At 38.8% G+C, this 12,380-nt stretch overlaps 1 protein-coding gene across 2 annotated transcripts in view; it reads left to right on the top strand.

The window, feature by feature from the left end:
* The window catches only part of LOC136337727 (sperm-associated antigen 6), a 49,474-nt gene that overhangs the window by 31,676 nt on the left and 5,418 nt on the right, over positions 1–12,380 (top strand). For both annotated transcript variants that reach the window (XM_066279417.1, XM_066279415.1), the window contains 2 exons: positions 2,402–2,593; positions 6,862–6,978. In XM_066279417.1, the coding sequence (XP_066135514.1) occupies positions 2,402–2,593; positions 6,862–6,978 (309 nt within the window). The remainder of the gene's footprint in view (positions 1–2,401; positions 2,594–6,861; positions 6,979–12,380) is intronic.

The following is a 12,380-nucleotide window of genomic DNA, read 5'->3' as shown; positions in this document are numbered from 1 at the left end:
AGTAACGCTCTCCCATAGATTACAAAATAGAACTGACCAGAGTGAAAGAAGCCTGAAGAATTTTTCAGCTTGTTTTCAAGACTTATTAGTAAGATTCTAAATGCAATGCTTGAAGTGAGGTTTACTTTATTGGCAGTTTAAAGTTTTACTCAGTATTTAATATCTACAAAATATTAATACCTCTGACTAGTAGTAGTATTACCTGTACTGAAATAGTCAGTATAATTATATCTTGAAGGATTGACTATATATTTGCAAACATTTAAAGCATACTTTGATTAAAGACAACTATTATAAATTACATGCCTAGTAATCATTCTCTTTCCTATCATTTAGGTAGGAGAGGATAATGGCTAGGCTATCTCTTTTTATCACTTGCTTGCAGCTTTCATGAACTAATTTCTCTTTAGATGAAGGCAATTCAGAACACATATCAGATAGCGATGTTTTGTGTTCTTGCTCCAGGTATTTGACCTCATTTCAATTTACAGCGTGGTGTTAACCCAGCATACAGTGTGGTCCAGGCACATAGTAGGTGCTTAAATATATTGCTCAAATGAATCAATATTGATCTCCTGAAGAACACTTCAGAGATTGTGTGCTTATGGTGTCTCTAGTGACCCCCTGAGGTGTGGATTTCTCATCAGCATATAAAACTTTCTGCTATATGTTAAACAGAAGTGTGGATTTTTTTAATCCCTTGCTAATCCTCAGAATAAAAGGGAGCCTCAGATCTTTATTTTCTACCTATTCCTTGATAATTTTTTGCTTTGCTCGCTTTTTCTCGTATGCTTTTCCTTTTGTTCTTTTGTTATCAAACACTATCATAATGACTGGAACAGTAGTGCTGCTTTCTGAAGGGTCACTGTGGGGATATTACTGAGACTTTTGATTGTTGGTGTTTTTGAGGATCATCAGATAGGAAGAATGATGAAAGAAGCAGCAATTGCTTTTGCTTCCTACTGTTCCTCCCCTAACTAGCCAGGAGACGCTCCCCTTCTTTGGTCTGGAGTTGCTGCCGGCGTCTCCCACCTAGTTGTCTCTCGTTAGTTGAAGATCAAGGTAATAACAGCAGTTGAAGGCAAACCACAAGACTGTCATTTTTTCTTTTTCCTACATAGTAATATAAGGACTAATAATAGAACTTTACATTTAAATAACACTTTATAATTTTTAAAGTACTACTTTAAAATTTTAAATACTTTATAATTTTTAAAAAAACTCTCATGTTTCTTATATCATTTGCTATATATAAAAATTGAGGCCAGTAAGTCAGAGTCTGGAGGACATGGTGGAGGAGGCCGACTTTTTTTCCTCCTGCTTCTTCAGTCTTGATACATCCCAGAGCATAGACTTTCTGGAAAGTTGCCTCCTTCTGAAGACAGGTCTGAACTTTTGTATTGGCAGACAAACATTTTTTAGTTGGAAAAAAGAAGCCCAATGGAAAATGTGGCAGGTATAATTAGGAAATTGGTGTTAATAACCAACTTTAAAGGTACAGGAGGAAAAGATGTATATGATAATTTGGCTTTTGTTATCGTAGCATGATGATGTGACATTAACTTTTGTAGTACTAAATTTACAGTGATGATTATTATAGTCTCAAATTAGTTAGGAAATTATTTCTGTACAGAATCTGGAATTATAATTTGATTTGGTTATTTGACTCTTCCTTAGATATAGAAACTATGATGTATTTGAGACCTTTTGGTTAATTCTGTTTTGATTATTTAAATAAAACTGAAGCCTAAAGTGTAAAATATAAGTACACACTATCTGTGTAATAAAAGTAATCATCTCTACTTTAACATTCAATCATGATAAAACGGGTAAACTATCATTTAAAAGTTGAGTGAAATTAATGGAAATTTCTTTACTATTCCAGGAAAGGTTTTAGTGAATATATTTTAGTGAATGAAAGTTACATAAATAGAATTCTGGCTCATATTATCATTGTATTTCAAATCTATAGTAGTTATTTTGTTATCAGATCTATTATACTTTGTGAAAAGTCCATTTTAAAGGATTTTACTTTTTTAACAAAGAAAAATAAAAGTTTTTAAAATCTAAGCATTTTAAGTTTGCCACTGTGGAATCTGGTTTTGCCTGTATTCTAATCTGTGGCATCTGTTGTTTGGTTAAATGCCTCTCTATCTGAGGAGTAAAAGCTAGCAGAGATAGTCATAGTTTGGTAGGATTGTAACAGATAATTAAGGTAAATTAGTTCTAGTCATTTTATTGACTTGAAAAATGACAGCCCCTGTGATGTGCTTATTTACTGAATCATTTAGGAAAAAAAGAACGAAGGCCAAAATGATTTCTTGTAAGGTTTGAGAGACATGGAAGACTCTTTAATCCTGCTCTAGATTCATAACACTTGCTCTTTTGATCAACGCTGCAGGGCGTGCCCCAGTTGTCAGTCTGCTTGTCAGAAGAACCGGAAGATCATATTAAGGCTGCTACCGCTTGGGCCTTGGGACAGATTGGGAGACACACTCCAGAACATGCACGGGCTGTCGCAGTCACAAATATTTTGCCAGTTCTGCTTTCTTTGTACATGTCAACAGAAAGCTCTGAGGATCTTCAGGTAAAAGTAAGTGCTTAATTCTTACTGTTCTGTGAAGATCTGTTAGGTTTTGACTCAACCTTAAAAATATGTAATTTAAAACATTTTAATTTTCATTATGGACAGTGTTGCTTTTGTGAATAAAGAAATACAGATTTATCAGAAGAACTGAATAGACTTCTTTGCAAATGGGTTACCCTTGCTCTAAAAAATCCATAATATGTTTAAAGAAAGTTCTCTGCAGGTGCAAAGTTTTTTGTAAAATGAATGTCTGGTTGTTACCTTTTACATTCCTGCTGACTTTTCTTATAGCAGAGAACTTGAAGAATAATAGAATTTTGGAGTTAGAATTGGCAGCAGAGAACTTTAGCCTATATTACATTAAAAAATTGATTCCAGCCTGACTAGGTGGTGGCACAGTAGATAGAGCAATGGACTGGGATGCAGAGGACCTAGGTTCAAAATCCCGAGGTCGCCAGCTTGAGTGCGGGCTCATTAAGCTTGAGTGCAAGGTCGCTGGCTTGAGCGTGGGATCATAGACCTGACCCCATGGTCACTGGCTTGAGCCCAAAGGTCGCTGGCTTGAAGCCCAAAGTCTCTGACTTGAGCCAAGGTCATTTACTCAGCTGTAGCCCCCCAGTCAAGGCACATATGAGAAAGCAATCAATGAGCAACTAAGGAGACTAAGGAGCTGCAATGAAGAATCGATGCTTCTCCTCTCTCCCTTCTTGTCTGTCTTGTCCCTGTCTGTCCCTCTCTCTGTCTCTCTCTGTGTGACACACACACACACACACACACACACACACACACACACATTGAGTCCAAAAGAATTTAAGGTGCTTTCAGATGTATGATGTAACTGGGCAGGGGTGTTCATGAAGCTATGATCTACCTCTCCTAACTCCAGGTCTGCCTGGGCTTTTAATTATAGGTCTTATATTTGTTCCTTAAAAGAAAAAAAGTCCACAATATTCATGAAAATTAAATGTTTTTAACTATGCATTTTTAAAAATGCAGATTTCTGAAAAAAATATTACTAGCTACTAAAATGATTAACAAAACATGAATGTAAAGTAGGATGGGTTATTTAATAGTTATAGAACTTCAAAGAAAGAAAATCTTTCCCATCATACTATCTTACTAGGAAAATATGTGATTTTTTTAGAACAGCTTTTAGAATTGACTTGGATTAAAGATGTGCACAAAAAAGACAATAATTCAAAATAATTAGCAACAGTAAGTTAAATTATATATGTATATGTAAATTTTAGTGAGTGAGAGAGACATGCAAGAAGGGAGAGAGATGAAAAACATCAACTCAGTTGCTTCACTTTAGTTGTTCATTGATGGCTTCTCATATGTTCCTTGACTGGGGGGCTCCAGCTGAGCCAGTGACCCCTTGCTCACCTTGGGCTTCAAGCAAGTGACCATGGGATCATATCTATGATCCCACACTCGAGCTGGTGACCCTGCATTCAAGCCAGATGAACCCACGCTCAAGCTGGCGACATTGGGGTTTCACACCTGAGACTTCAGTACCCCAGGTCGACACTCTATCCACTTCGCCACCAACAGCCAGGAAAATAATATTTAAATTTTAATTAAAATAATAAATTAACAAATAAGAAAACACATTTGCTGAAACAACTTTAGAAGATACAGTGAAGCAGAAAGCTAGAAATGTATATAGTTCAATGATTCTTAAGTTACATGTAGTGAGTCATTTATTAAATTAATTAATTTATTTGTAAATTTAAAATTATAATTTATAAATTTTATAAAAGTGAATTTATATATATTTTATTATATTTACATGTCATTTCTCTACACATTGAGTTGAAGTTGATTTCTCAGCTGAACATTTTTTTCAGTTTTTGTGATTTTCAACATCAAAGCAACAATTCTATAGATTTGGGCTTTCCATTCCATTCTATTTCTCCAATATTGAGGATATTCATTAGCAATGCTTTGCAGGAAGAGTAATTTTGACAAAGTACTAAGGCCTTTTCCTGTTTAAAATTCTGTGATTATTTAACTTCCTGGTTGAGAAGCCATAACCCTATTTTCAGCTTTGAGTTCTACAGGGCAGCTTATTTACATGTGTCATTTTTAAATTGAGTTTATAAGGGTGACACTGGTAACATAATTATATAGTTTTCTGGTGCCCACCATACTGTGCATTCACCATCCCAAGTCAAGTCCTCATTTATCACTATTTACACCCACTACACCCTCTACCTACCCACCCCCTGCAGTCACCACACTGATGTGTGTGGCCATGAACTTTTCTTTTTTGTCCTTTTTTACTCAATCCCTTCACCCCCCCTCACCCAGTCCACCCTCCAAAAGCTGCTAATCTGCTCTCAATATGTGGGTCTGTCTCCATTCTGCTAGTTAGTTAATTTTGTTCGTTAGATTCTACATATGAGTGAAATCATATGGTACTTGTCTTTCTCTCCCTTGCTTATTTTAGTTAACATAATGCTCTCCAGGTCTATCCATGCCCTTGCAAAAGATAAGAGCTCTGTCATTTTTATGGCTGCATAGTATTCCATTGTATAAATGTACCACAGCTTTTTTTATCCACTCATCTACTGATGGGCACTTGGGCTGCTTCCAAATCTTGTCTATTGTAAATAACACTGCGGTGAACATAGGGGAGCATATACTCTTTCAAATTAGTGTTTTGGGTTTCTTTGGATACATTCCCAGAAGTGGAATCACTGTGTCATAACGCAGTTCAATTTTTAATTTTTTGAGGTAACAGCTAAGTAAATTTCTAATGTCATTAGAAGTCTAATTCTTAGGGATCTTGATTAATAACTTGATAGTATATTTCCAGTTTGGAACTGTTCAAATTAGAGTAAGGTTGTCTGCATGGCACAGTGAATAGTGATCTCTGGTGTACTGTTAGTAGACTCTGTCACCAGTTAAGTTAAATTTGTTGACTTGCTAAAGTCACCATGATCCTAAGATGGTTCACAAAGGTATGCGTAATTAGGTGTGTTGGGAACTGAGAGTTTAATTCTAACTTATATTATACCACTAGTGAAAAAGTTTGGGTTGCATTACTTAATTTGCTGTTTTATTTAATCTAGTTTATAAAACAATATTTGAGGACAAATCTGTCAAGAGATAAGAGATTACAAGCCTGCTTAGCCTGGGTCTCTGGGAAATCATAAATTCAAGAGTTCCTTTATTAGAGAGCACAAGTGTGATCAAAGTTTTTGCAGAATTTATTTATCAACTATAAAATTCATGATGTGAAAATTAAAATGTTCCTTGACATTCAAGAGCATTGCTAAATGTGGAATAGATCCCAGAAAACCAGGTCAGCTGAGGCCACAAAGAGGTAAGAGGTGATGAGAGGAAAGACTGCAATGATGTACTGAAGCACAAACCACAACACACATACAAGCAGATGTGGATTCTTAGTGAAACTAGTTGTAGATAGAGCCGACTGTGAAGCCTTCCAAAGTGATGGGGGCAGGCTTTAACATAAAACACAGAATCACAACCCGCCATGGCCTTAGTGCTGGCTGCAGGGATGTGCTCCAGTCACATCAGAGCCCTTCTTCAGCTACACGTTTGGCAGGGGGACAGCACCACATGGTGTCACATGAAATGCATGGTGCTTGGGGAGAGGGGGCAGGTCGCTGCCGGTACCTGTTCTTCTGCTTGTGGGTGGTTCACTCCTTTTGGTTGAGTTTCTCTCTGCCGTTGAGTAGATTCCGTTTTGTTTCTACCTGTGAGTGGGGTATTTTTTACCCATGATCTATAGCAGCATATTAGCAAATGTCCATTGAATATTGCACACAGTAGAATATTTTTTACTACATATCTATAAGCCATAAAGCCTTTTGAAGAATATAGAATAATATGTTAATGATAATGGCTTTCTATAGTAGACTAAGTATTTTCTTATATTTGTTGATTGGAAGGAATCATTAGTTATCTCACAGTTTCATATATACAAATTTTTACATTAATACAATGTAATACATATTAATATTTCATCTATAGCTTTATGATTTATAATTTTAATTTCCTAATAGCTATTTTAAGATTTCAGTAATATACTATACATATTAAAATTTGACACAAAGACAACTGGAAGGGTATTCTATGATAAAACCAATGAAAGATAGGAGTTTTTCTGACAAGTATTTGAACCAACTACAGCTTAGACCAGGAAATTGAGTTCATCTTCAAATTCCAGGAACATAAGACATGAATTTTTTCCAGCTTTCATTGATTGCTTACTTTGGTATGTATTTTTCTTTGTATTTCAATAGAGTAAAAAAGCCATAAAGAATATCTTACAAAAATGCACTTATTTACCAGCCCTTGAGCCATTTCTGTTTGATGCTCCTCCCAATATTCTGAAGCATGTGGTCGGACAGTTCAGTAAGGTAAGATGTGCTCTTAGCCTGGAAATGGGGGGAGAAAATGAAAATGAATCAACTTGTTTTTTCTGTTGGGTCAATGTTTTCTTCTATAATATGGGGGCAAGGTTCTCCTACTTAACTGTCACTGATTGTATTGACAAGAATGGTAAGACTGATTAATAAAATTCACACATATATAAATCTTCCTTCTTCCTCCTCACAGTCTCTGTACTGTCTTTTTTAGTGTTCTTTGGGAGTAAACAATATGTCAACACATGGAAACTTCATAATATAGATAATTTATATTGATATGTAACTTTTAGTAATGTTCCCAGTGTCTATTAGTCTCGCTCATCTGGGAACACTGCAAAGATCTTATAAAGAAAGGGAGAAAGGTCTCTGAGCTACTGAAATATTTCATGCACTTACTGGACTTACTGGATATGCTCTCAGTAATTTAAAGTTTATTATTTTATGAACACTTTTAACAAATGTAGCTGCTTTGTCTCTTAGATTATTGCAGATGAAAAGTAGGAAGATAGGAAAGTGAAGCTGCTACCAGTGGGCAGCACCCAGCAGAACTGACTACTGAGAGCAAAGACTGAGAGAGAGTGACTGCATTGTCACAGCCATTGATGGCCAAGATGGTGACCCGAAGCTATCAAGAAACACTTAAACTGTGCTCAGGAGATTGATTTAAGAAAATGGGGTCTGACCAGGTAGTGGCACAGTGGATAGAACATTGAACTGGGATGCTGAGGACCCAGGTTTGAAACCCCGAGATCGTTGGCTTGAGTGCAGGTTCATCCAGCTTGAGTGTGGGCTCACCAGCTTGACCACAGGGTCACTGGTTTGAGTATAGGATCATAGACATGACCCACAGTTGCTGGCTTGAGCCCAAGGTCACTGGCTTGAGCAAGTTGTCACTGGCTAGGCTAGAGCCCCCGGGTCAAGGCACATATAAGAAAGCAATCAATGAACAACTAACTGCCACAAGTATGAGTTGATGCTTTTCATCTTTCTCCCTTCCTGTCTGTCTGTCCCTCTCACACACACACTAAAAAAAGAAAGAAAGAAAGAAAGAAAGAAAGAAAGAAAGAAAGAAAAGAAAGAAGAAGAGAGAAGAGAGAAGGGAAGGAAGGAAGGAAGAAAGAAAGAAAGAAAAGGAAAAAAAGAAAGAAAATGGGGTCTGTGTATCCCATAGTGGCTCTGAGCTCAGGCTGTGGATTTGGGGTACATGGATTTACATTTACCAGCCGAAATATCTTTAGCAAAGTCTTAACTTCTCTAAACCTTAGTGTGATTATCCATAAAATGGGGATAATAAGAGTACATCTCATTGTAAAGTTCAATGAGATGTTATATGAAAAGAATTTAGCTTGATCTCAGGTTAAATTCTATTCACACACACACACACACACACACACACACTACACATACTCACACACTCAAAGTTGTCTTTAAAATAGAAAACATAGAAGTAGTTAAGGCCAATTTAAAAATAAAAACAAAGGGGCCTGACCTGTGGTGGCACAGTGGATAAAGCGTCGACCTGGAAATGCTGAGGTTGCCGGTTCGAAACCCTGGGCTTGCCTGGTCAAGGTACATATGGGAGTTGATGCTTCCAGCTCCTCCCCCCGTCTTTCTCTTCTCTCTCTCCCTCTCTCTCTCCTCTCTAAAATGAACAAATAAAATAAAAAAATTTAAAAAAAAAACAACTAAGCCTTAGGCTATGTTGGGCAGATAAAAATAAAAACAAAGGGCCCTGGCTGGTTGGCTCAGTGGTGGGAGTATCAAATCAGCCTGGTATGTGAAGTCCTGGGTTTGATTCCCAGTCAGGGCAACCAGGAGAAGTGCTTATCTGCTTCTCCACCCTTCCCCCTCTTCTTTCTGTCTCTCTCTTCCCCTCCCACAGTCAAGGCTCCATTGGAGCAAAGTTGGCCTGGGCGCTGAGGATGGCTCCATGGCCTCTGCCTCAGGTGCTAGAATGGCTCCAGTTGCAACAGAACAACAGCCCAGATGGGCAGAGCATCGCCCCCTAGTGGGCATGGGGGGTGGATCCTGGTCGGGCGCATGTGGAAGTCTGTCTCCTTGCCTCCCTGCTTCTCTCTTCAGAAAAAATACCAAAATAAAATAAAAATAAAAAACGAAAAGGGGCCAGATTTATTTGAATAGTTGTAGTACTATATAACATTAGTTGTAATGCTATATGCTTTTAGTTGTAATACTATATAATACTATAAAAATATAGCATTTTGTAAGGCCAATGGCTGCCGCTGTGGCAATGCTGGTTTTCATTGGATTTGGGCAGACAGTAAAGGAACTGTGGAGCGGGAAAATGGTGGGCCATTCCATTTATTAAAGTCTCATAACAGTGGACAAGCAAACAGGCAAGGAAGACCACTTCCCTTTCTTTCTGGACTCTCCCGACTCATAGGCCCCCACCAGCCTCAGCACTTCCCCCCCCCCCAAAGGGCTGGGGCAAAATCTAAGGGCTCCCAAGCCCCTCAGCTCTCTTGCTCTCTCTCTCTCTCTCTCTCTCTGTCTTCAGCAAAACAGTCTGGGGTTAAACACCCTTCTTCAGAAAACAATAGCAAACAGTGGCCCTTCCCAAGCAGGAAGACAATCGCAATTTGCAATCTGCCTCCCTGAGGGAAGACAGGGCGCTGCCCCGTGCCAATGCAAAATACAAGCGAGCAAGCCTAACCCGACATATTTATATAATGCTATACAAAGTTCTAATACTAAATAAACTTTTTACTACTACCTGTATACTATATTTATGCAAATAATGAACAAAACTTTATATTGTTATAACTTGTAAACCAGTCCCTACAGTTAAATAGGTATAGTTTTAGGTACTCATCTTAAAGTCACAAAGTCTTTGTTTCTCTACCCTTTTTCCAGGGATCTCCAACAGTTTAGCTGACAGTCAGGCACTACAGCCACTGGACAGTAGGTTTTACAATGCTGAAGCTCCCTCAGGATACACTTCTGTGTATCAAACATCTGTGTTCTGTCTTCTTCCTTCAAAGGAACACACAAAGAAAATAATTAAACTTCCTTTTCCCCAGATAAGTAAGAAACTGACCAAACTAAGGGGGGGGGTTGTTGTGAGTCGGGGGCGCAGAGAGAGAGATCAGCAGACGAAATCATCAAGGACTAGCAAAGGACCACCGCTCGCTCAGGCAAATGGCCCCGAGTTCACACTGTGTCCTAATTTTATTCACAAGACTTCAAAAAGCTTGTTTACTGAGAAATTGGCATAGCATTAAGAGTAACTTTTACTTAAAGATACATGGAGTGCACCTGCAAGATAGCTTAGTAACAACATAATATCAGAAGGCATTAATTGCTTTTGCTTCTATGGATCCCACAACATTCCTCTCCTTATCTTAAGGGATAACCTTGGAAAGTACAGAAATCTTATGAGAATGTTTTACTGAGAAAAGTCCAGCAACTGCCTTCAGTCACATAGACCTGTTTCAGTGACCCGCCTTCAAGTCACAAAACAATTTTCTTGGCAAAACATTCTTTTCTTGTTGGCTGTGTTCCCATCCAAGGCCATGCAATGGGTTATTCCACTATAGGGGGTGCAGTAAGGAGCTGAATGAATCATCTACAGTCAGAGTCATCAGCTCTGGAAAATGAGTAGTTGACATTATTTCTGAAAGTTTCATTTTATAGTCAATTCTTTTAGGCTACTAAGATATTCTTGATAACACTAACCTGATTAACAGTTAAAGGTCAGTCACTAAGCAAATAAAAGTAAATCAGTGACATTTGTGGAAGGTTAGGTAGCCAAGATAAAATAAAGACAGTACCTCATGTTATATATTCTTATAAATGTGCCTTTGAGCATATTTGCTTCAGGCAGAATTTTGTGTTTTCTTAATCTAAGGATACGAGAGCTCCAGAAAGAGATGGAAGAATGAGGCAGATGGTTAAAAAATAGTTTAATGTGGCTGGGGACAGACATAGGAGGTATGAAAACTCTCCAGGCCAAAAAAATATTTAAAACTTATGTATCTGTCTACCATTCAATTTTTTTTTTGAAACACATACTAGTGTAATCTTTTATTGTCCAGGTGAAGATGTGTATTAACATTCTATTAGCCAGATCCCTTTGTAGTTTTTTTTTTTTTTTTTTTTTTTTTTTCCTTTTTTTTTCATTTTTCTGAAGCTGGAAACAGGGAGAGACAGTCAGACAGACTCCCGCATGCGCCCCACCGGGATCCACCCGGCCCGCCCACCAGGGGCGGTGCTCTGCCCCCCAGGGGGCGATGCTCTGCCCATCCTGGGCGTCGCCATATTGCGACCAGAGCCATTCTAGCGCCTGAGGCAGAGGCCACAGAGCCATGCCCAGCGCCCGGGCCATCTCTGCTCCAATGGAGCCTTGGCTGCGGGAGGGGAAGAGAGAGACAGAGAGGAAAGCGCGGCGGAGGGGTGGAGAAGCAAATGGGCGCTTCTCCTGTGTGCCCTGGCCGGGAATCAAACCCGGGTCCTCCGCACGCTAGGCCGACGCTCTACCGCTGAGCCAACCGGCCAGGGCCCCCTTTGTAGTTTTTGTTTTGTTTTGTTTTGTTTTTTGGGCAGAGAGAGGGAGAGAGTCAGAGAGAGGGACAGATAGGAAGGGAGAGAGATGAGAAGCATCAATTCTTTATGGCAGCACCTTAGTTTCTCAGTGATTGCTTTCTCATATGTGCCTTGACCAGGGAGCTCCAGCAGAACGAGTGACCCCTTGCTCAAGCCAGTGACCATGGGGGAATGTCTGTGATCCCACGCTCAAGCCAGAGACCCTGTGCTCAAGTTGATGAGCCTGCACTCAAGCCTGCAACCTTGGGATTTCGAACGTTGGTCCTCTGCATCCCAGTTCGATGCACTATCCACTACACCACCACTTGGTCAGGCTCCCTTTGTAGTTTTAAGCATTTGTTAAATGCTTACATATACTTTGTAAAGCTTTGAGGGAGACAAAAAAGAATAAGACAAAATTCTTCAAGGAATGTTATAATCTAACTGGGGAACCTAGAAGAAAGAATAAGAAAATACTTCAATATGTTAGACTTCATAATAAACTTTTTAAAAAGAAGGAATAAGTGAATGCAGCCTGAGGTATTCAGGGAGGACTTCCATGGAGGAAGTACAAGTGGAAAAACCTTGTTTTGAAGAAACAGTAAAAATGGTAGGGAAAGAAAGGGTGTTTCTGTCAGAGGGAATAATAGCAATGACCAAAAAAGAGTAGGAATTGCCACATTGTGAACCCCCTCCTCTCCAGGACCCTCCTTGTCTGGTCAGTTGTCATGCATAACTTATTCCATCTGCACTGGCTCTTTCCTTCAACCCACACACATCCACTCACAAACCCAGTGACTTTCTTTAGTTCTCATTGATTGCTTCTTAAAAATCTTCTCTTGATTTGTCGA

This window comes from Saccopteryx bilineata, chromosome 5 (assembly GCF_036850765.1).
Source record: "Saccopteryx bilineata isolate mSacBil1 chromosome 5, mSacBil1_pri_phased_curated, whole genome shotgun sequence".
Lineage (NCBI taxonomy): Eukaryota > Metazoa > Chordata > Mammalia > Chiroptera > Emballonuridae > Saccopteryx > Saccopteryx bilineata.
Note: the sequence above shows the minus strand (reverse complement) of the source record. Positions and strands in the feature narration are given on the sequence as shown.